Below are 25454 nucleotides of genomic sequence, written 5' to 3'. Positions count from 1 at the left end.
CTTTCCCGAAAAGCCTGCATTAATACAAATATCACGCACTCGTAAATGCCCCTTTTATAGGCATTGCGTGCCGAGATTTTACAATGGCTGTGAAAATAAAGAAACACTCGAATAAAGATTAACAATAATCGGTGCTAATCATAGTGCAATTATGTGCCACTCCAACTAGTCCGCACTTGTTCTTGGTGGAGAGATTAGAAAATATTATTAGATTCATCTAACTATTGTTTATGTTAAATTGTTTATTTTAATTTGTTACAGAAATATATTCTAACACGTTAATAATTTTCACTTAAAGTTCGCCTTTTTTTATTTCATTTTCAAATTTTACCACCCAAAAAGTAAAAAGCATCTTTATTTTATTTGCTTGACACACATTTCCAATTATTTTCTGTATAAAAGTTTCCATTAACTTTTTAGTATGTCAACTGCAGTCAAATATAACTCAATTTTCATCACTTTGCAAGAACCAATTAAAGGTCCCAGTAGTTTTCATTTGAAAAACAATATTTAAAGCTATATTAAGAAAAAAATTGAAAGTATTATCAAAAGTTATTAACTTTCAGCCATAAAAAACAAAGTATCTGTAACCAAGTTTGATGTGGAAAATAGGTAAATCAGTAGGGGTAAAGGGTTGGTTGGAGGGGAAATCCCCTCTTGACAAAAAGTAGATCTGGTTATAATTGGGGGAAAAACCTCACGCCAAGCAAAGTTTCCAATTAGAGAGCGAGTGGATGAACAATTTGTGCTTTCATTTCGTTTTTGCTTGTCGGAAAAGCCAAGCTTGAAGTTTTCCCAGTTTTGGTTTTAGTTATTTTATATACATACATGTATTTCGCAGTGTTTATGGGGCTGTTTTTTAATATACGTTTGGCCAAAGCAATTTGCTCACATGGTGCAAACTGGTGCACACAAACAAAAACCGAACTTTATAAACTAATAAACTCAGCCGTCGAATACATGTGCCACGCCTCTTTTAGCCCGCCTTTCACTCCCTGAGTTTCGATTAAATTTTTGTTTAGGTATTTTTGCCGCACTTATTTTATTTATTATTATTTTTTTTTTTTTGCTGCACAGCGCTCTTTCCTCGTCGCTCAACAATCGGAAAAGTGCTGCAGCAATTTTTGTGTGCTCCATAAATATTTCTCGAACATTTTTCGGGGTCTCCCTGTTGGCCTTATTTTCTTTTTTTTTTTTTTGTTGTGTCCCCCCATTGCAGCGATTGTCGTTGGCCATATGCAACTAGCAATTTTGGATATTCCCCACAATCTCCTAAAATCACACAGAGCCACAGACATGGATGCACCTCAAGGCATTTGTTGTCGTTGGAGATTTGCAAACAGATTGAAAATTGATTAAGTTGCTGATGAAATAGAACCGAAACCGGTTATTCCACTAAGGGGATTATTTAGCAAAGTGCAGGGAAAATTGGTTGGCAATATTATCAATACATACGCAAATGAATTGAACAATTTGAAAGTTAATAGAGCTGTGCGGATAACATCATCGATGATTTGGTACCAATCGTTTTGTTTATCTTTTATAACCAAACCCGTTCATTCCCAGGTTCCTTATTATCAATTTGGTGTATCTTTCATTTGTTTTATATTTTTGGGCCGCCTTAAGGTCTTTTTTCTTACTGAAAAAATGTTTAATTTTAAAACTCGCTTTTTTTATTAATCGTATTTTCCTTATGCTGCTAATTACATGCTTCACAGCTTGCCCGCAATTAATTTTGCCTTTTTGTTTGCAGTTTTAATTTTTCACTCCAACAAACTACAATTGCAAAATTACAAAATTACAAAATTTTATATATATATAGTAGTATAACGAAGGCGGAATGGAAATTTCTACCAATTAGTGCAGAGAAGGGAGAAAGGAAAAACAGTTGCAGTTAAGGAATGCAATTATCAAAAAGGCCAAAACCAGCCATGGCCATATCAGAAAGCGAACATAGACGTCCACACAGAACTACGGAAATGCAAATGTGCACCCAGCGCCATCTCTTTCTGCCCCCCTGCCCCATCTCTTTCGCACAGTGTGCGGCACTATGATTGCTGCATTTATGAGATAAGTTTTTACTGTCGACAACAATTAAATTACATTTTAGAGTTTATGGCCTTCGTCGCCGAGGCGCTTCTGTCGCCAAACTTCAATAAATTCTAATAATTTATTTCATTACCGAAGTGTGTGCGCATGTATTTGTGTGTGCGAGTGTGTGTGCTGTGAGTACTGTACGTGAATTTCTACTGCATTTAAATTGTATGGAATGCCAAAAAATGGGAGCACACAAACAATAGGGCCATAAAAATGCGCCTTTCCTTTGTATGATTGTTAGAAAAAGAATGTATTTTTATTCCTCCACGGACATACAGTTATTTAATATATCACAAGTTTCCTATTATAACTTTAACAAGTACAGGAATGCAACGAAATGTAATAAACAAGTTGTATATTATTAGTATGCCTCTAAAAATAGAAAACTCATTATGAAAACGAAGCTTCCTTGTGGCTTATCTAAATGGTAATAACCAATACTACAAAACATAGTATACAAAACAGCATTTAGATTAAAAATACGTGTCTGCATTATTTTCAGAAAATTGTATTCGTATTTTCCCCCATTAGTTTTCATAACAAATTGATTATCATTACGGCCAAAAAGTATTTATTTGACCCGCATGTTGCGGCTGAGTTATTTGCATTTCGAACATTGTCATAATGCGATGCCTGCACCCGCATCGCATTCGTATGGTGAGTACAAGGGCGTTCATTTAGTCATTTGTGTGGTTCAACATGCCCCTTCGACATCAAGCTGGCCACGCCCCCGCCCTGGAGCAACGCCCTCGTGCTAGTTAGTTATCGGAAAATTGAAAAACCGCATTGCATGTGTTTCTATCTATCTCCAGCAGTATTTTCCTATTTTCCTATGGCTGGGCGATTTCCCCGCCGCCAATCGCACTCAGTTTTCGGATTATTTTGGCATGCCACTGGGCGTGTTAAACATGCATTTTCCGATATACCATACCATTGTAGATGCAAACAGATATCCTTGGCACTCAGCGAACATTTTAATTAGTGGGGTCCTTCAACCCTGACTAATGGGCAAAAGGCAATGTATCTGTGTAACCATGCAATCGGTTAGCTAAAAGGCGCGAACAGTATTGTTCTAAAGTTCATGAACATATTAAAGTTAAATGCTTTAACTAAAGATTAACTTTTTAATAGCAATCGTATAGGTGTTCTGTTATTTACTGCAGTGCCACAGATTTTTCGCGAAAAATCTGCATCTGCATTCGCAAACCTGAGTCATCAACCTGCTCACATGCCACTCATACTTAAAAAAGTAGTTGTCTTTATGCAATAGCAGTAATTAGCCGCCAATGCTGCCACAAATTGTAGTTGCATTGTTTTTATTACGCCGCCTTATGCAACTGAAGTTAAAGCAAAAAAAAAAAGTACAGCAGTGAAAAATGCAAACAATAACCAGAAATACCAAAAAACCAAATTATTAACATAGTGTGTTGTGTGTGTGTGTCTGTAATTAAACGAAGAAGCTGGCCAATACAACAGGTTGTTCGGTTGTTAGTGGCCAATTTGTTGCACATAGTAAAATCTTGTCATGTGTTTTTTTTTTTTTTGGGCTTTATTTTTGTGTAAGTTAGCCGGGAAATTATTGAGGTATTCGGTGGGAGAGTTATGCAATTAAGTGGTGCTGCAGCATGTGAGACATGTTGCATGTGGCAGGTGGCAGTTTGCCGGTGCTTGGCTGGCCTGAATTGAGGTTTTTTGAACCAGAAACCATTCTAAACGGAACCGATAACCAGTCGTTGAGCTTGGCCAGGGGAAAATGTGCCACGACATAAAACGCACCAAAGCATTTTCCACATTTCGCCCCCCCTCCATTTTGCCCCTTGCAGAATTTTCCAGACACGACGCACTCGAGCGCAGAAAAGAAAGAAAGCTGTGAAATGGCCGCCATTGACTGCAGTCCCCTCCCCGCTCTGCACCGCCGTTCGGCTGCCTCTTTCTAGACATTTTTCCATGTCTTGGCTCTGGCCAACTTGGCCAACTTGTCTATTAACGGTAACTAGGTAAATGTTAGAAATTACCGTTAGAAAAATTGCCTCTGCTCCATTACTATTTGCACACAAAGTAAGCCATTTGCTAAGCGGCTCCACCACCGCCAGCTGGAGAAAAGCCTAGTAGAATCGTAGGTGGGAGAAGAACTGCTTTTGTCTTTCGGCTTCCGTGAGTGGGAAAGTGTTGAGTTGGCCCAAAGGAAAAGCCCTGAAATATTTAGCACTTCCACTAACTCAATCCACAATCTGTCGAGCACGAGAAATGCTAATTTCGTTTACTTTTTAAGGCAATACTAAACTTGCAAAATACTCATTACTGGTAATTGTTATTCGTGGTGAGGGAAGAAAGTTAAGCCAATGGCTACTTTGTTCGGTTAGTCCTAATAGTCTTTGGTGCTATTATTGAGAACCATTTATTTTAAATTGATTGACACAACGAAATGCTTGTTTCATCGTAGCTAATTTATATTGTCAATTGCAGTATAGCATCATATTATTTAGTTATTACGCAGAAGTACTAGGTTAATTCTCTCAATTTTATTATTATTATTTGTTATCTAGGAAGTTACAAAGATGTGATAGCGACATGTATAAGATTCCTAGTTTATATATAAATAAATTACCTCAAATTTAGCAATGTTTAAGGCAGCTGAAGCACTCTGACATCCTTTTGAGTGACTTGTTGGCCACATCACGACTTTGCGCTCTGCTCAATAATTCATTAGACATTTGGCACCTTCAACAGCGGCGGATCTGACGACACCTTCAGATTCCGTTGACAGCTCGGATTGGGAAGTGGGTGGAATAGGAGCTGGAGGTGGTGGTATGATGCGGAGGGACAGGTGCTCCTCCGATACTCCAACAAATGGCCTCATCAAGACGCTCAACGTGTCGCAAATGCGTTGCCGTTGAGTGGCCTCGACACACAGCACCCGCCACCCACCACCCACCACCCACAGCACCCACTATCCAGGTACCACCCACTGACAAAATAAGAACCCGGTGGCAAGTTTTCACTCAGTAACCACCTGAAGCCGGTCTAGACACTTTTGACACAAATGCGGCGGGTGTTAAGAAAAAAAGTCTACGAATGTCTCCTCTTCATCTGTCTGCCATTAAATATAGCAAAAAAAAAAAAAAAAAAACGAAAGAAAAGAAAAAAAAAAACCGAAAGAAAAACAAAAACACAAAAAGTGGAAAGAGGCACATTGCTAAGCTGCGTAGATTTCCGCGTGGCCTCCTCCGTCTCAGTTCACACTGTGCCGCCCTCTCACCTCAGCTCACCTGGCTTGTCTGGCGTCGCTGGAGGTGCGTGCCTCATTGTCTGCCACACTCCGAAAAACGCAACAAAAATGCCAAATGAAATCTAACTTAAAGCTATAATCTGTTGGAATCTCTTATCAGCAAGAAGAGAACATTAGATGGGCTTGCATTGTCAAAAGGTTCAACACTTGCCAGTAATTTAGCTGCCAGAAACTCATTGATATATTTCCAGTCACAACTAATTTGATTTTCAGCAAAATTTAGTTTCTGAAATTTGAAATTTTGAAATCTTTTTTCCAAGAGAAAGAGTTTCTCCGAAAAAAGCGTAGCGTTCTTATTTTACACACGCGTGGAATAATTTTAGTTCAAATGTGAATTTAACCATCACCAATTGAATTAACATTTGACATTCTTTGTGCCCGTGTAAGTGGGTGTGTGTGTGTGTGAGTGTGTGTGCAAAGGTGTGAACTGCAGCAGCTGAGGCTCGTGGGTGGGGCAGAGAGAGAGAGAGAGGGAGGGAAAGAGAGAGAGGGCAAGACCGAGGTCTTCGGGAGTACTTGAGACAGGTACGAGAGTGCATATTGAGACAGGTGACAACAGTCGCACTTCATTCACTCTGTTGTTGTGACTGCAGCGCCCCCTACTCAAGCTCAAGCTTAAACCCCCACTCCCCACGCCCCTGGACTCCACTTCTTAGCCAGGGTGCCTCGTGTGGCACTTCTTCTTGGCCCCAAAGCATTATGCAGCAGGGAACAGCAACTGTTTGGTGGTAATTGCTGGCGGTGCAGACGCACTAAATCAATTAGAATGCAGCCCACGCAAAGCATTTGCAATGGAAATTCCTAAGCGCAAACAGATTGTTCTACTTCTGGCTCATGATAATGTCTGTAATGTCTGGCAAGTTGCTGTGGGGCTATGTAAAAGTTGGTAACTCCATTCAGATTGCCATCTTCAGCAGGAGTGGTGTTCTGAAGTATCTTTAAGCCGTTAGCAGTTGGAATTTGTAAGGAATCGTCGGCGTTGTGGCAAACATAACTATGTTGCAAGCTTATATAAATCATTGGCAATTAAAACTTTACTGCATTTTGAATGCATGAGCACTAAAGGCCATTAATCATGGCATGTGTTCTTTCCTAAGCTAATTTTATAAGCATATTGTACTGCTTTCACAGAGTATAACGTTTTTTTTTTATACCAAGAAAAAAAACCTTTATATCTCCTCAATCAACATCATTTGCATTTTTTCATCGAACTGGGAACTTTTATGGAATGCATTTCTTTCACTTTTCACGTGCTTCACATTTTTTGGACGATGATGCGGAAACTCAGTGCTCCCCGAAATGGAAATGATTTCGTCAGTAGGGGTTCACTGAACCCTACCTTTTTCACTCCTCAAATATGCAACACCCAACACCATTGTCAAAAAAAAAGAAGGTAAAAAAGACGTTTGGTCAGTTGTTGGTGGAAGGTGCGATAAATGCGGACAGACGTAACGAGCGAAAGGGCCAAAAAGAAACCCATTAAAGTAAAGCTGCATTAACAGCTAAATGAAAACACCCAACAACAAAGCGCAGGCATCAAATTTCTTTACATACTGAAAAAAAAACGGGTGGTGCAAATCCCTTCAGACAATGGAGCTGGAGAAAGTGGGAAAGGGTTTCAAAATTTGCTTCAAATTTGAAAAACAAAATTCGAAACTAATCTTCGCGGCGTTTCTAAGGTTTTAATACCTAAAACAAAGCTTTGTGTTACAGCTGTTATCTTATGATATTTTTTTATACTAATGCTATTTTTTTTTAGAAATATATATATTTGTTTGCAGTACATAAAAGAATGCGGGGGAATGTCAAATCGAACGATTAAGACACGCTTACGTTTTAATTTTGCCATTGTTGTTTTGTTCTGCAGTTTCGTCTTTCTGTTTTGTGTATTCCACCACAATTTTTCTTTTTTTTTTGTTTTTTCTGCCCATTTGTTATTTGCGGGGTTTCATTTAAGTGCCCGCTGCTGTACTGTTCGCGGTGGCTGTTATTGCTGTTGCTGTTGTTGTTCTTATTAGCTAGTTTTCACTCTTATCTGCGTCGTGTTTGTCGCTATACTGTGTTTTTTCCATGAATGCATGTGGGTGGTGTTTCCCCCAGCAATCAGCCCCGCTCAATTTCCCCCCTCCCCAACCCTCATTGTACTTATGTAGGTTTGTGCCTTTTGTGAGAATATTTCAATTATTATTGTCAAATTGACACAATGCGCAATTCTGGTTACAATTCGCAATTGTTTGGCTGCACACGAAAAAAAACAACAATTGCCGTTTGGCCTGGGATGCTGACAGCATTTTCGCTAGATAATTTCGATTTGATTTAGTCTAGTACTGGATTCATGGCAAATATTATACATGAGCAGCATCTTTAATCTTATCGTTGATGTTCCTGGAAATTCAGTGTGGAACGGAAGTCTTTCGTCATTGATCTTTCATTCATAAACATTCGGTTAATGTGAATTGAAAATCACAAGACATGTGTTGACATTCCATGTGTGGTCCCTGCTCATTTTGGCCTAGAAATATGAAAATGTTCACTACAAATCGGATGATTTTTTTTAATCTTTTTAGCGCTTCCCCAATGGATACACTTTAATAAGATACACTACAAATTCAAGTCTAATTTAAGTCTAATTTACCAGCTGCAGGGGCTTAAATGAAATAGTAATAAACCAGCTTTCTGTGAATTTTTCGCACTTAAAATTCTTCGAAGACAGAGTAGTAGAATTCTTAGTATTTCTTCTGATGACCTTGGCCGGGGGCCAGTGGGTGGGTGGATTGTTTTGTCTCCGCTCTTATCGCAGCAAAGAAATGATAACGTTATTGGATTGGTAACAAAGAGACGCAGTCGCTTCGCCTGTGTGCAACTATTAATTTAAGACAAACACTGTGTTCTTTTGCAGATAGATAAAGTAACGCATAATAATTAAACTGAAAAATGCTAAGAGTGGCCTAAAAACCGAAACGGGGCAGACAGAGTTTGAAAACGGAATACCATGGTGCGACTGAATGTTGCAGAGCAACACAGCAGCAGCAACAACAACGGCAACATTAGCAACAACAGCATAAGCAACACCAACGGAACAATAATTAGCAACAATAATGCGGGTGGCAGTTGCTCCTCGACAACCTCATCAACGACCAGTCTGAATAGCAATTCGGCCTCGCCCGCCTGCACCATGGTGATGTTGCCGGCACCGCAGCAACACTTGTTGGTGCAGCAACAGCAGCAGCAGCAGCAGCAGCCGCCGCAACCGCCGCAGCCCTTGCAGCAGTTGCAGCAGCAACATGCCCCGCAGCAGTTGCAACAGCAGCAGCAGCAGCAGCAACACTCTCCCTCGGATGGCGGCTCATCGAATTGCTCGCTGCCGGCATCGCCGCCTTTGTTGCAACAAACCGCAACTCCGCCGCAGGGCGCCCAGATTGTGCCGCCCGTGTGCGCGCTGCACCATCCACAACAGCAGCTGGCCTTGATGGCGGCCATGCAGCATCACCACCACCTGCCGCCGCCCCATGCCCTGCACCATGCCCCACTGCCGCCACCGCCCCCGAATCTACCGCCGCCCCACGAAAACGGCCACGGTGGCGGTGGCGGTGGCGGATCTGGTGTGGCAGGCGGCGGTGGCATTTCGCCCAACGGCGGCGGTGGCTCCTCCGCCAGCAGCGTGAGCAGCCTGTCCAGCGGCAGTGGCGGTTCCGGTGGTCAGGTGAACGGTCTGAGTAACGGAACGAACGGCATTGCACCATTGCCGCCGGGCCAGCTGTACATCCCGTATACGGGCGAGTTCTATCCGCCGGAATACTACATCGCACCGCATCCGCACGAGGGCATCTGTCCGCAGCATCCGCACCACCCACACCCGCACCACCACCAGCCCATGTGCGCCATGTCCGCGGAATACGGTGAGTCCACACTCGAGTTGCAACTCTCAGTTAAGCGGGAATTCAAAATAAATTTTACAAAATCATTCTTCGAAATATATGCACATGCGTTTGTACATATTGGTAACTTTAAATTCATCTTTTAAACGGCTTCAATCGCATTTCATATTGGAACTTTCGTAGCTGACTGTAAAATGCCACGCTTCTTAATAGAGATAAAATATCCCTTAGGGCTGTGAAGCACTTGAGCATCGCTCGGTGCAGCTAATTACAGCTGAAGTAATCCCCTGGCTAAGTATCTCAATTCGTCAAAAGATACTTCGCTAAGCTTTCGCCACGCTGATGCAGTTGCGAAGCTCTTAAGCTGCCAAAAAACTTGGTAAGCGGCAAACAAACAAAAATGGTCGAAAAGAGGGCAGTGCTCCGCCCGTAATGCTAAAAATAGACGAAAGCCATATTTAGCTTACCCGCCCAGTCCACACTCGCCTCCCTCTTAGCTGTAAGCTGTATACATTTGGCATTTAAATCTGCTGAGCAGCAAACCTCAACCTCAAACCACCCCCTCCCCTCCCCGACCGTCCGCAAAGTCAACAAGTAAACTTTGCATTTGATTTATCTCCCCGGCATAGAATGCGTCCTCCACGCCGCCTGCCAGCTGAAAGTCCCCCTTTTGGAAACCCAGTCACTTAATATCGCCAGGCAACAAATTAGCTCTAAGTCGCCTTTTTCTCTCTGCTCACACTAAACTGCACTCGGCATCATTTGAATTGGCATAACAACAGAAAACAGAGTGAAAAATACTTGTGCATTTTAATAGATATGGCATACAGTTTCAGATTCGACAGCGACTTAGCTTCTAGTTCGCATTCTTAGCGCATATCGAGTGACCAATGTGTGTCTATTTAGAGATTTGCATAAGTAGAAAGAAACTCGTACAGGGTGCCAATAGCACTTTTTTAAGATTTCACAATCAACACCCTATACGCGCAGCCTAGCGAATAACGAGCCATTCGCATTTGTGATTTGGCATTAGCATGACTACACCCAAAACACCCACACAAACCGATTTGGACCATATATAAAGATAAAAGCCAGTTAGACTGGTACTTAACTGACCAAGCCGAAACGACCGACAATCCCATCCAGAGATATACATGCGTAGAGCGATAGAACAGAAATGTGTCACTCGAGAAGAAATCAGATGTAGACAAACCCACGTAGTGTGTTGGCAAAATGTATATAATTGAATTTGATCAGGTTTGCACGCAACCCAAAAACCCCGATAACCAACATTTTCAATTTATCATCATGTCATTAACCCTAATTGTGGTTTTTGGTGGGGGAATGGGCGAAACAAAGAGACCCCATTCATCGACTCGAGTCAAGACTTCAATTTTGGTATCTTTTTGATTGTTTTTTGGCGCATCCTCTAATTCGATTCCCCCGCCGCCGTCTTACACTAGACAGCAAGTTGTGTGTGCTCGCCGTGTGCTAATTGAATTTGCATGTGAGGCTGGCAGTTATACACACCCACCCACTACAACCGCCCCCCTTTTAACCCACTAAAGCCCGCCGCCCCTGGAACTTGTCAGCCGGGAGTACTCACTTCTCTCCTCTAAGTTGCACATAATTTACAATTACGGGGAAGTGTAAATGGCTTTTCTGCCTCCACAGCTCGCAGCCCCTCTTTTCGCCCCTAGCCTACGCCCCTGTTTCCTTTTAGCTTCCTTTGCTCATTTGGCAAGAGCGCCTCTGCACTGGGGGAAATTAATTGCCACCCATAATGAAAACAGAAAATCATAATTTAAGTCGTTTACCTTGCACTGCAAGAACTTTATTTCACTGATAAGGTACCTTAAAGAAAAGTTTTGAAAATCAGGAGCATTGAAAAACGTTATATCACATTATGGCTAGATATGTAAAAACGTTTAGTATTCGAAATATTTTTATTTACCACATAAACGATTATTAATTTGTATGTACTCAAACGTACTGCAGATATTTAATATAACACAAAATCTATAGGAATCAGAAAAATCACTTCTTAAATTGAATATTTTGTATGAATCAGAAAATTCACTTCTTAAATTGAATATTTTGTATGCCGATGTCTGCGACAGCTATGTCTTTTCCCTCAGCAGCAATCGACTTTGGCCCGGCCTGATTGTTGTTAATCGAATAAACTTGCAGAGGAAATGGGCTCTGAGTGCGTGCTGGGCCTGAGACTTAGGCAAACTCCCCATGACCCCATCTCCCCCATATCCCCCATTTTCCCCCGGAGAACCCACTTCTCGTAGTGCCCCCCACCCCAGGGCGCCTGTGTGCTCTAATGGAATTTGCGCCCGGGTCGACAGCAACTTTACTATATATTGATATGGATGCTGAGCATGTTATAATTATAAGAATGCTGAGACGGCTCTTGTTTCTGGCTCCCTTATCCTCCCACTGGTGGTGCAAAAAATATTTAGCCGAATGGCATAGATATGGCACTATTTCTGGTGTAAATATCCAAAGAAGTGGGTGGTCACTGGTCACTACTCGCTGGCCATCCCGCATGGTGTTGATTGCCGAGTCCGAGTTCCTAATCAACATAATTTCTATTATTTTATATGACCACACCCTAGATTTTTATGCGGTCAGCCTTAATAGGCGCAGAACAAATGAAAAGCGGAAGGGGAAAATATGGAAAAGGGCACGTGGCTGAAGGCTATCTTATGGAGAATATTGAATCTAGAACAACTTCTTTTGCGATGCGCTCTTAAGCAAAGCCGCAAGGCGTTTTCATTTGGTTTTCAATAACACGCAAATTGTAAACGGCAATCGAATGAATTGCGTATATATATCTTAAAATATCTATAAGATATATAAATCAAACAATTTCAAAAGAAGATACATTACATCCCATTTGATTTAGTGAAGCAGTATGCTTCACATATACTCGTATATGTTCATGTACATGTTTGAGGTCATTAACAAATAATGTTGCCATAAATACAAGAAAAGCAAACAACTTGGCTATTAAGTACACTCAGTCAATGAACTTGCGAGAAATGTGTGAAACCAGAGTTCAAATAAGAGTAAATGGGCGATGATGGGAAATCTAAGTGTTACATAAACACTTGTCGCCACAGATCAGAATCCCTGAGAATGAACAGAAAAGTCAGGGTGAAAAGCCATGAGGGCGCTGAAAACTAATATCTGGCCATTGTAGTACATATGTATATCCCGCCGGCACTCATTTTTCGGTTAATCTCTTTGGTAATAATTTTTAATTAACCCGCACATCGAACGACCTCGGCTTATTAAGACTTATTATGCTGGGTAGGGTTTCCCCCTGGAAATGTGGACAAGCAGGCTGTGAACTGTGCACTTTGAACTTTTCGGCTCGCTTTAGTCATTTAATGTTTGGCAGATGGCAGTTCGGAAAATCCAACGAGATATCAAATAATAATCCATCTCTCGTTCCTTCCTGTGAAATTGAGCACAAGCTCTTCGTTACTAAAGTAACGAAGTAATTCGAGTCGAGACGGCACCTGCTTATAAAAGCCAAGAGAACTGTGTCACAAAGTAATACAAATTAGGGTGGGGGAAAAAATGGCTAGAAGGACAAAAGGACTTGTGCAAACACTGCTGATAGAATCCACAAATGATTGTTACTTATTATTCGCACATAAAACGTTTTTCCCAGCGTTTTCCCAGCCCCTTCAAGCCCCATCAACAATTGTTCAGTGAGGCATAAGCAAACATTTCCATTTTGCAAGTGAGGACATTGTCGAAGGTCCTGTGTTCCCTTTGTGATGTCATATTACAAGCTCTTAGCTCTTCGCGGCGAATTCCTGTGGGTCGTAAAAAAGAAAAGTGCATAAAATGTCTTGCCAGTTCCTGTCAAACTGTAGGCAGTCAGCCAGCCAGGCGACACAGGTATATGTACATATACTCGTATATAGTAGGTAGAAACGGCTAAAATCGTAGAGCTTTTCGAAATGTATTTGGAATAAATGGCAGCTGCTCTTAACCCCTTTCGCCACCCTTAAACTCACATAAACTTGTCCATTTTTACGAGCCGCTTTGGCGGCACAGATTTATTGGCTTCCTCGTTTCTGCTCGATTTTTATTGTTGGTTGGCCCACGGAAAGTAACCCATTGCATTTGCATATACGGGTACACCAACCCAACGACTTTGCCGCGTTGCCACCGATTTTATGCCGAATTCGAAGGTTGGCCCAATACTCGAAACTCACCCAATAGTTCGCCCATCTCGCGGCGAGTTTTATGCCTCACTTTGAAGTGAACGCATTATATCCCACGAATGCCAGTTTCCGGCATTGGAGTCAACTAATTTTTTGCTTAAGGGGAGTTTCCTTCTCCACGGACTTAATGACAGCGACGACGATGCTGTCAACAGTCTGCAATGACAAATTGCTTTCGGCTTTGAAAAGTTGGGCAGGAAGAAAGGCGACATGAGGTTGCATAAATTTGTGGCTTGCCGGCCCAAACCTCCAAAGAATATTCATATTTAAAGTTTGGCGATGAGCTGCCCCGTCCCACAGTTGACTTGACTTGACGTTCTGACCCATATTTTTTGTTTTTTAGCAGCAACTTCATTTTCGCAATCCCCACTCTGGGAGCTTAATTAATTCTCGTATCAGCAGAAACATTTGTTTGTATGCCAGCGGCCGAGATGAAATCGGCATTTGCAGAGCAGAGAACTTGAGCTGAAACGTTTTCTCCGACTATCAATGTCAGTATATCAACGCCTTAATGGGCTTTACCCAAATCCCCCTTCGCAACATCCGACTGCCTGCATCTGGCTTCCTCATTTAATATAATTTGTTGCAAGTTTTGCGGCATGTGGCAGCAGACTGCTGCACTAATTGAAACGTAATTATATCATTTGGGGCACGGGGTCTCGGTGTTCGGTGCTCGCTGTTCGGTGCTCGGTGCATCGGCCTGTCAGTTTCTCAATCACTCATTTAGTCAGTGTCTCACACTCTCAACTAGGCACTAATTGCAATTTGCACAGTTTGGGCTGCGCTGGGTTTACGTGTATGGCTTAAAAGTTATATCATCAGTGCACTTCCGCTTAATATTCAATTTGTTACACAAGCTGTTTCACTCGAGCTTATCAGTCAGTTATATAATTTTGCTAAATCATTAGCCTTACTCCAAGACATTAATTATTCATGAACTTATCATCTGAGTTTCTTGTGTATTCTTGCAAATGCGCAATGGGAAGACTTTCATACTCATAGGGGATTAAATTGAAATGGAAGTTAAAATTGTATTATTATTCACATCCAAATTTACTAAGCTATATACATGCTAAGGCAACACAAATCATTTATGTGCTTTGGAGTAGTTTCTATATTAATTTTGAATGGTTTGTAGTGTTAAGCTGTGGTGCCTTTTCATTTAAAAGTTAAGCTCGACATAATAAATAACTTATGAAAATGTAATATAAATGTACATATATATTAATACGAAATTCCCAATTTGCCGAATCAAGCATTTCAAAACTCTTTTACCATGCCAATTGTTCAAACGCGAAAAACGTGTTTCATTTCGGCATTGGCCAAAAAAGTATTTTCCATTGTGATCCGTGTTTTTATGCAACTCTCATCCAACGGAAGTTGTTTCCCGATTTTCTTTATACACATACATATATACATATTTTTGTACTTTTCATATTTTTATTTTGTCTGCGCGGTATTTGCCAAAGGAGCGCAATTTATTCGTTTGCATTTTTGGGGCTTAAAGTTTTTGGTGCGTATGCTCGCGTTATAAATCTCGCACCGCATAGATATTTTTTGGCAATTTAATTGAAATGTCAGGCACGTGGTCGCTGGGATCCAGAGATCCGTGGAGTGGAGTGGAGTGAAGTGGAGTGGAGTGGAATGGAATATGGAGCTTGACCCTCGACTGGCTCCACTACCTAATCCCGTCCAGCTCTTGTGGTTGTCGCACATTTCCGGCTTAAAGTGGCAAAGTTGGTGTTGCTGGTGCTGCTGGTGTTGCTTTTGTAGACTGCCACATCCGCTTGCGACGCGTACACGTAATTGATTTTCCCGCCCCGCCCCGCCACGCCCCCTTTTCTGCGTTTGATATTCGAGCGCAAAATCTCTGCGCCCCACATGGAAAACACAAAGAAAATGAGCAAAAAAAATAAATAAACACAAATATGTGGAACAACAGTATTTTTTGCGTGTCAAATGAGAATTTCACTTGCTTTGATTTGGTTTGTGGGGAGTACATACACGGAAAACAATGGCCAGTCATCTAATTTGCTGCCAATTTGGCGAAAACAACTTTATTAAATCAGCATACTCCATCGAAATCAATAATATATTTTATTTGTTAAAAATAAAAATAGCTTTTCAATTTATTTTATGGCATTTCTTTCTGTGTACTTGTGCACAACTACGGGTATTACTATTATATTTTTTTTTGGCAAATCCAACGGTAAATATGACCGTGAACTTTGAATGGCACATGCAGCGACAAACAAATGTATAACAAACAATGAATAAATCTCTAAGCATAAAGTGCACACCATTCCAATTGTGATTTAATAAAGCTTAACTTATTTTAAATAATTCTTTGGCAACCCAATTAAATTCACACATTTCGTAGTAGTCATTGCCATTACGACAATGTCACATTTGCAATGCAATGGCCAATGAAGTCAGTCCTTTAACGCTTAATTTATAGGCCAGCAAAAAAAATGCCTCTTTTAATATACCTTTTGGCCCTCGCACTTCAAGCCGGTGTAATCCACAATAAGCCGCAATATTGGCCAAATAATCACTGTCGGGCTAACAGATAAATTCCCCACCAACTTTAGCAATCCCATGAATCGAATTCACAGTACAGCGCATAAACAAGTTCGCATAAATTTTTTTCTTTGCCTGTGGAGAGTGGGAAAATGGCCTTTAAATTGCTGGAAAATGCTTTCTTAATACATTGCGCAATTTCGTATTGAAATCAGGGTGTGGCAGAGACACCCACAACAAAAAAGAAAGAAGTGCTGAAAAAATCATCGCAGAACAAATCGCGGGGAAAACTAAACGAAATAATGCAGGATGACAAAATAACTTAAAGCGGCAATAAATTGTTCAGCTCAAGGACATGCTTAAGGCGAGATTTGGGAAAAATGTAGATGAAGATGTAAAAGGAGCTGGAGCTGGAGCAACCGCAGCCGGGAAAGCTGGAAAACTGTCAACACGTTTTGGCCATTTCTGTCTGCGTTTCGTTAGCCTCAAAAAAAAAAACAAACAAGCGGCGAATTTAAAAGTCGTGGAATTTCTTTTTTTTGCCTTTTTTATGAGTAAGCTTGGATTTAAAAAAAAGGGGTGGACGTAGTGGTTGTAATTTGTAGTTTGGTAGTATTCCAAAACCAGCTCAGATTTATGATGCTGGGGTATGCAATTTCTAGGCAAAGCAAATTCAAATGATAAATGTTTAAGGTAATGATCTAATAAGAGCGTTTATAACTATAATTTTGTGCTGGAATATGGCACAGAACTTGTGCAAAAAGTATTATATATGTTAGCAGCGTAGTTCATTATCCGCCAACGTTGCTTTCGCAACTTCTCGCTTAACTCACTCGATATCTCCAACTCCATATATCCTGCGTATCTGGCCGGGAATCTAGCCCTTGGCTACCAACTCTCCGCCGTATCCACCTTGTCCTTGTTTCCTCTTGTTTGTTTGCCTTGCGTGTGGCCTTCGGTGGCGTATGCGTAATATGTTTTTGTTTGCCACAGGCCTGGAAGCTCCCGAGCCAGACACACGCCAGACAATACATCGGCTATATACACAGATTCATTCCCGCATTCTCGTATATTTACAAATTTACATATACTTTCTATATACACACATACATACGTACTATGTGCGTGTTGACCTTGCGAATGGCCAGCGGCTATTGAGTGTCTTCTCAGACGCCTGTGTTGCCGCGCAACAAAAAGTCTTTTAATTGCTTTTTAATGAGTTGCCGCTGTCAGTTTCCCTGGACTGACGAATCGGTGGGTGGTCGAGTTGGTGTAGAGCTTTTTTTAAGTCAGGCTCGGTCTAAGGTCGTCTGCATGTGTGGTATATATAAATTAAAATATATGTACGCATCGAACAATATCGACTGAAAACGTAGAAACTGGCATACCTGAGAAATTAATAAGTAATGAAACATATGATTGTGCTTCTGATAAGAAAGAAAGTAAAGAGTGCTGAAAAAGATTCCAATTCCCAGGGCAACACAACAATAAAATGTATCTCTTGGTAGTTGCTGCAAATTAGAGTCTTATCTAATAAAATCTTCGTTAACCAGCCACATAGATATAAGCTGAATTAATTGTATTACAACATTTTTCAGTACTTTATTGTGCCCTTTGTATACACATTTTATTTATATCGCCGCATTTTTCTTTTGCCCTAATGAAAAAAATCGCAGAGGCAGATGCAGCAGCGCAGCTTTCATTTGATTTGTATTGCTTTTGTTGCAGCTGCAGCGGCTGGTTGTTGTTGCTGTTGGGCCAGGGCCACTTATGGACGGCAGAAGCTTCTAGAAAATGGGTTCAACAACCGGCAAATGCAGCTAAAAGGAAAGCTGGGCGGAAAATGGTGGAAATTTCGTTGGCGAGGGGGAGGTGGGAGGTGGGGCGACACCGCCTAGGACAGCAGCCGAAAAAAGCCAACGAGTGGAGGAGGGAGGGGCAGTGAGGCAAATGCAAAAAATTGGCATCAAACAAGGGAAACTTACAATTGGCGGGGCGAAATGTGGGAAATGGTGGGGTGGCTGAAATGGTTGGAAAATGGGGGGCAGGGCCATGGGACACACATGCAATGCGCATTAAAATTGTAACTGTAACGTTTTCATCTCTGTCTATCTCTCAGTCTGGTTCTCTGGCCTCAAGGCGCACTCCAAGCCCCACCCAACAGTTTCCCCACGTTTTCCGCCATTTCCTCGCCCCGCTTTCCACCCGTTTTTCCATTCTTATGCCATTTCCATCTCTGGGCAAGTTAAGTGCCATTCATGTGACTCCCCATGCCTTTGCTCCCCGTTTTATCTGCTCTCCTCTTCGGTTCCTAAGCTTTTTGTAACTCTTGATTTTGGTCCTTTTGCTTTTTGTTTCGACTGTTTTATTGTGGCTTTTTGCGCCCAACTTTTTCAGGCGCTTTATTTATAAAAAAATATTTTATTTTCTGAAAAACGAACTCTACATTTCATAACTGTGGCACATAATGGATATGTAATCTTTAAGTTTGACTTTATTTATTATTTGTATTTATATTTATATAAGCAAAGGCGTGATTACCGCAGTTTACAGAATCTTAAAAATTCGCAGCCTGTTGTGTGATAAGAAGCGTAACCTACTTTACAATTCCGATGAATTCTGATAAGCCTGAGTACCTGCGCCTATATGTATCTGAATCCCCAACCGTGTCGTATCTTTGGTGCCGATTTTTGGCAGATTTATATTGATTTCGATATCGCTTCGTTTTATTAGCCATACAAATTTCGCTGTCCTTTTATTTTTCCATGTTTGGGGCACGTTATGATTGTTGTAATTGTCGTTGCCACTCCCCCCACCCCGCCCAATAACGAAATATTGGCCTCGATTCCATTCGATTCCGTTCGAATGGCCGAGAGTCTGGTCCAAATAAATTGCCAGCAGTTTTACCAACAGTAACACTTTTTCCCGCTGGCCTTTTTCTTGCTCCTTTGTTTGCTGGTCATTTGGGTGAGTTTTGTGGTCGAAAGGGGATTTTAGTGGTTAATGCTCTCTGCTGGGGGTCAATTGTGGTGCTGTGGAAAGGGTTAAAAGGTCAACTGGCCGGCCGGGCTTGTTAAGTGAACCAATTTGTTTCCACGCAAATAACCAAGTGTTCTTTTTTATGGCCCGCTCGTGGGTGGGAAAAAGTTCTTGTTAAATGATAATATTTTCATGGGACTTTGGGGCACAGGTCTTCAATGCGCTTTTAATTGGCATTCAATGGCTTTCTGATAGGGCTTTTTGTTCCTATATTAAAGTTGTACTTCAATGATAACACAAGTGCAATTTTTTAGATCACCATATGTTAATCCAGCTATGTATATAGCTTATAACTATTATGAAAGAACTATTTGTCATTTTATCGTGGGCCAGTATTTCAATTATTTTGGAATCACACGTTTTTTTTATTTCGCCTAAGTGCTTGCTTACATAAAAAAATAAATTAATAAAGGGCCAGATAAAACTGAATGGCAACGGATTTATAGTCAAATATTGTAATATTTATGGCTTAAACACTGTGTGGTCATAAAAAAAAAACGAAAAAACGAAAAAAAGGTCTCTGGCACCAAAACCAGTAAAAAACTACAAATAAAGACACAAAAACTCCGCCACTCCAAGCTGCCTCATAAACCACAAAATGTGTCGAGCCTCATCATAATAATGCATACACACTGATATGTGTATGTCAGTACAGCCGACGACATGGCATTAAGTCCACATGTTGTCTGATGGGATATCGAAAATATAACAAATGTGTTTTCCTATCATACTTGTACTGTGTCGCTTGAAAGGCCGAGAACAAAATGTTTTCGCTGTTTCTCAATAAAATCATGGATTTCTAGGCCAAACCGAAATTCTGAATTCCCATACGATTTCATATGAAATTTGGAAATTTTTTTTTGGCACACATGCGGAACATGCAGCTCAAACGCCGGGAAACTAAATTATGCAATTAATTGCTAGCCCATCCCCATACTCATTAGCCGAAAATCGAAATGACCAGACAAATTTCCAAAAATATAATTTGTATAATTCAATTTTTCAGAAGCGTAGTCACGCCAAAGACACACACATTTACGCCCTTTAGGCAGTGGAAATTACTACCATTTGCATAAATTCTCAATAAATACAGAAATATATTTTTAAAATATCCATTACAAATTTTGAACATATTTTGTTATGATATAGACAAATTTGTGTTAAATAGTTAAAAAAGATAAAAACAAATAGACTTAAAATTTTTTATAAATGGAGAGAAACCATTTGAAAAAATTCCCAATTAATACAAATACATTTAAAAAAAAAAATTCATTCAAAACGAAAAGCATAATTTGGTATAATTATATGTTCCTACTTTTGTCAAATAGTAAAAAAAAAAAAAACAAATATATTTAATACTTAAGTATTGGTTTGGACGAAAACAACTCCTTTTTTGTCAACTGCGAATTTATTTTGTACATTTTAAATATTCAACAATTAAAATGATGGCATATTGCAACTGCAAATTGTAATTCAGAGAAATAAAACGTATATATAATTTTAAATTTTTTATTATTTTTCTGTGAATTGCTACAATACCTTACCGAATCTCCAAACTACCTAAACGTCCACCATAAATGATTTTTGTAAGACAGAACATTTCTCTCCAATTCTCGATGAAAGAGTATTCAGCATGCAATTGTTGAAAATTACCCTTTTTTGTTTGCAATTATATTTGCGGCCTTTTGCGTCGCTGATTGTATGTTGTGTAAAACAAGGGCCATAAGGACGTGTTGCCATAATGAGCAATACTATACATTTACAATTAATAATATTGCAACCATATGCATACACGGCAATGTTGTGTATATGAATTAATAATTGCCTTTCGGACACACTTAAAGCGCTTTAAATCCCGTAAACATTCGTTTAATATAACCACTTTGCCCAAATATATTACATTCAATCAAGAAGTTAATACTATCATAGCACTACTAACTTTTGATCTTGTTTTCATTGCAGGTAAGCCACAATCAAAGATGATTACGTATACGCACTGTTTCCACCTGAAGTGTAAGTGCAAGTGACAAATTTCATTTCAAATTCAATTAGGTTCCGCAAAAGAGTTTATTTGTGTGCAACTGGCCGCTCAACAAGGTCAGACGTAAAAGTTTCAGTTTTATTTCCTCGTCTCCGACGTTTTTTCTTTTTTTTTTGTTTGCCTTTGGCTGTTATGCAATCCTTGCGAGGATTTCTCCCTCACGCCCAACGGAAAGTCCATCTCTCTGGGGTCTTGGCAAGCATACCCATATCCTGCAGTGGCCACGCCCACTCACATCCTTCCCCCTTTGGCCTTTTTATGGCCACGTGCGAAAATGCGGCAAAAGTTTTACGAGGTCAGGGTGAAGATGCTTGCTCCTCCAAGTTGAAGATGCTGCCGATGATGATGTCACTTCAGTGAAATAATTTGATACAATAAAATTGAGTGGAATGAGTGCTGAGGAATATGGCAAATGAATTTGCATGCACGGAGAAAAAACTACGAATGCTGTGCTATTTTAAAATATATATATTTCTTTTGCATTACTTTACTTACTACCTTACGATACAAAAACCGTATGAGGAAAGCATATTCTTGCAAACCATTTCCTCTTCTTCTACACTCAAAATTGTATGCAATCAAACTCAGCAAACTGCGAGCTGACAAATGTCTTTCGAGTAGTTGGCACTTGTTGCCGCCCTTAAAATAAAATATTCCCCAACTCGCCAGCCGAAAAAGACAAGATTCTAGGCGACGTCAACAACTTTGGCAGGTCCACGCCCTAACCATTTCCACAACGCCCCCATTCGCAAGTCGCATGCAAAGTGCAGAGCTCAGGGATTGTCGGTCTGTCAGAGTTTCAGAGTTACAAACGAGTGTATCTGGAGCGCTCAAATGAAGCGGAATCCAAGACTCACATGTCTTCTGGCCACACTCAATTCAATTCAATTAAAAACCGGCACACGCCGCACCCAAATGCAAGTCGGATAGAGACAGCTCGATTTATTTGGGATCTTGAATGAAATGACAACTTGAATGCTCTATGAATATTGCAAGACTTGCGGGAATCATCTACATTAGAAAAAAAGACTATATTTGGCTAAGAAATAGCTTTTAGGTATATGTAAGCAGTTGAAAAACGTATACAAAAATTACTTTTAATTGGCTTTCAATGCAATCGTATTGCTTGCATGTTTTAATCACAAGGCATTCAATTTCGATGTTAATCTTTAGTTTTGTGTATTTTTGCATTTATTTTTTAATATTTCCTGCATCGCTGATTCGTGTCAGCGAACCCTGAAAATCTGATTAAAAATCCAACTGAAACTCACCGAATCGTTATGCGATATCTTTTTCACTTTGTTTTTGCAGTTTTTTCCGAGAAAATTTCAATTGATACTTGTTTGTATTTTTTGTATTTTTGTTTGTTGGTCTGATTTCTGTTATTTGTTGGTTTTGCATTGCATCGAAGGGAGGGCGAGCGAACTCTTTGGCATTTTTATTGGGTGCGGGGTATACGACTCACCTACTTGGGGCGTAGAAGTGGGAGTGGCAGTGCAGCACTTGCCACAAATTATCCAATGGCTGGGCCTCCAGTTGCCATTCACTTTTCCACATTAACATCAGGTTTTTTGTTTTTTCTTTTTTTTGCGCCCAACCGTTGGGTGGGAAAACCGTGGAAAAGCGAGTGACTGGCTTGGCGGTCACTTGAGGTTTTCCATACTCCTTCGCGGACTGTTGTTCACTTTCCTCCCGCTCATTTTGGTTTTTGTCTGGCACTCTTTTTCAATTTGCCTTTGATGAGTAACAAAATGCCGCCGCATGAGCTCAAACAAAAAAACGGGAGAAATCCCCTTCACATTACTGCATTCACCCGCACTTTTTCCGCCCACTTTCTCCTTCGACTTGTGTTCTATTTGCACAACTAGGCAGCAATTACTGCTAATTATGAAATTCTCATTTTACCTTGGCCTGCAACTTTGGTCGAAACCAAACAAACACGACGAGCAAAGCCATAAAAAAACATCAAACTAATACTTTTCTTGACATTTGTGTCATGTTATTTATTCAGTGGTATTTAAACACATTTTACTGCGCTAGGTTTTATCACTATTAGTGGCTTTTTGAAAATATTTTCGGAATTGGCCAATTAAATTTAGCAACTTGATTAAATTCGCTTTATATCGCTTTGAGCAACTGCATCTGATTACTTAGCTGGACAAACACCATGTTAATGATTATGCATATGAAATGTGCTTACATACTTGATTGCGATTTATGCAAATTGATGAGCCGAAATTTCCTGGAGAATTCCTGCCCAAAAGCCACACTAAGCGGATAAGTTTTCCCCCGTGGCATTTAGTTTGTGCAACTAATTTCTTCTCAATAAAATTCAAACAACATATGTGCAGGGGAAATGGCAAATTTACACTTGAGTATCTGTTTTTCTACCGTACGCTTGTATCTTTAACGACATGTGCGGCCAAGTGCTGTATCTACAAGATGCAAACGAAAAGCCAAGCGGCAGATGCACAAAATATATAATTCACTTAAATGCTGCTGCTGCTGCTGCCCTTCAGCGAGTGACTCACATCCTCAATTTGCGTTCGTTTCAGTGTTTTTCTCCGCTTTCGTTTGTTTTCCCCTACTCATTCTGATATTACTCCCCTTGTTCATTCATAAATACGCGGATCGGAGAGACAAGAAATGGAGGAGCCACCTTATCGCCAAACATGTGACGACAATAGACTGCCAATGGCAACTGTTCTCAGAAGAATTCTACGTAGAGCCACAGAGTCACCATAAATCAAACCCGATGATTCATCCAATCGAAGCTCCCAATTTCTAACGAAAGTCCCGAATTATTTGAGTTTCGCACGAACTCTGAAAGAACTCTTTCAAAGTAATCAAAAGAATTCGGCGTTTTAAAATACCATTTTATGAGTCACATATTATTATAAGATCATATTTTTATTGAAAGGAATATTTAGCTTTGCCAACCAATTCTACCTTAAATAAAGTTCCAGCTATTTGTAGATCTTTCTTATTACTTATTTTTCTTAATTACTTATAATTTTTCTTATTACTATCTTTATAAGCCGCCGTATCCGTATCTTTCACCTATTTTATGCGCCTCTGTTGGATGAATGAGTCGTTATTATCTTAAGCCTGTGAGTCACCTGCCTGATCAACTTTTACTTTTGAGAGTGTTTATATTTTGCTGACCAACTTAAGTTTCATACTTAAATTCAAGTTCAAAGACCTGCTAAAGTGGCTGCCGTATAAATTTATGTCAACATGTCTGCAGCAGACCTTTCCTTCCATTCCACTTTCTTGTTTTTTTGCTCTTTTTTCCTCATTTTGTTTGGTTTGGCTTGGTGTACCGCGCCCTGCTAATGAAATAATTAAAAAATAGTTTTAATGCTGCTGGCAGGCGGAAAAAAGAGCAAAACAAAAACCATAAAAGTGTCAAATGCAGTTGGTGAATGAAGGCAGCTTAAAATATCGAAAAAAAATAGCTGCAATGCTTGCAGCTCTGAAAATTTGTGAAATTTCGTAGCCGAAGCGAAAAGAATGTCATGTGTGCGTGCCTGCATGCGAAAAGTGAAGTGCGGTGAGGGGTGAAGGGGTGAAGGGGGCGCAAGAGGGCGTGGCAGTCACGGCATGCGAAATGTATCTATTAGATACACGCCTGCGAAATGCGGTTAACTGCATTGGCAGCCGACGCAGTTTTTCCATTTACCGTTAGCTGAAGTTTCAGTTTGCCGCTTGCAGTTTGGTAGTAGCCCAACCTGGCTGCACTTGTATCTGGTATATCTCAAGCCGTTCTTTGTATCTGAATCTCAAGCCACAGTCTGCATCTGCATCTGTATCTGTTTCTGCTTCCATATATCTGTGAAGTGGAAGCCAGTGGAAGCCAGTAGAAGCAAGTAGAAGCCGAATCCAAAGCCAAAGCTGAAGTATTTGGGTCACTCGTTGCCGCTTGGCTGCCACTCGAAGTCGTCTAATGCCTCCTCCAATGGCCATGGCGGGTTTTTCAACTTCTTCTTGGCCGCTTTTTTTCAGTTGGCAGTATATTTGGCTGATGCAAAGAGGGGACAGTATTTCGTACTCGGTTTGTTACGCTTTTTGGGCAGGGTACTACTTTGTTGAACACCAATCTGATCGCCGAAGCAGATGATTAAAGCACTTTTCTGAATTGGACACCAGCTAGTCGCAGTTTTGTAATTAGTTTATGCCTGATTAAAGTACATTCTGCTTCACATTTACAATTTTATAGAAATGTCATGGACATATAAAGAGATTTTATAAAAGCGACGTGTAATTCAACAATTTTTGTAAGGGTATTTACAACTTTTCAACTTTAAATTACTAACTCAGTTTTTGGCTGTTGCAAAAGG

At 40.4% G+C, this 25454-nt stretch overlaps 1 protein-coding gene across 4 annotated transcripts in view; it reads left to right on the top strand.

Moving 5' to 3' along the window:
* LOC6547499 (fibronectin type-III domain-containing protein 3A) overlaps positions 1-25454 on the top strand; it is a 60964-nt gene that overhangs the window by 11867 nt on the left and 23643 nt on the right. For 3 of the 4 annotated variants that reach the window (XM_001976196.3, XM_026981063.1, XM_026981064.1), the window contains exon 3: positions 8286-9285. In XM_001976196.3, coding sequence (XP_001976232.2) covers positions 8379-9285 — 907 coding nt within the window. In that variant the 5' untranslated portion in view covers positions 8286-8378. Of the gene's footprint in view, positions 1-8285; positions 9286-21072; positions 21087-25454 lie in introns of those variants that run through there. The other variant, XM_015157097.2, reaches the window with a different exon arrangement.

Source organism: Drosophila erecta, unplaced genomic scaffold (genome assembly GCF_003286155.1).
Source record: "Drosophila erecta strain 14021-0224.00,06,07 unplaced genomic scaffold, DereRS2 tig00000092-arrow-pilon, whole genome shotgun sequence".
NCBI lineage: Eukaryota > Metazoa > Arthropoda > Insecta > Diptera > Drosophilidae > Drosophila > Drosophila erecta.
This window is presented reverse-complemented; position numbering and strand designations above follow the sequence as displayed.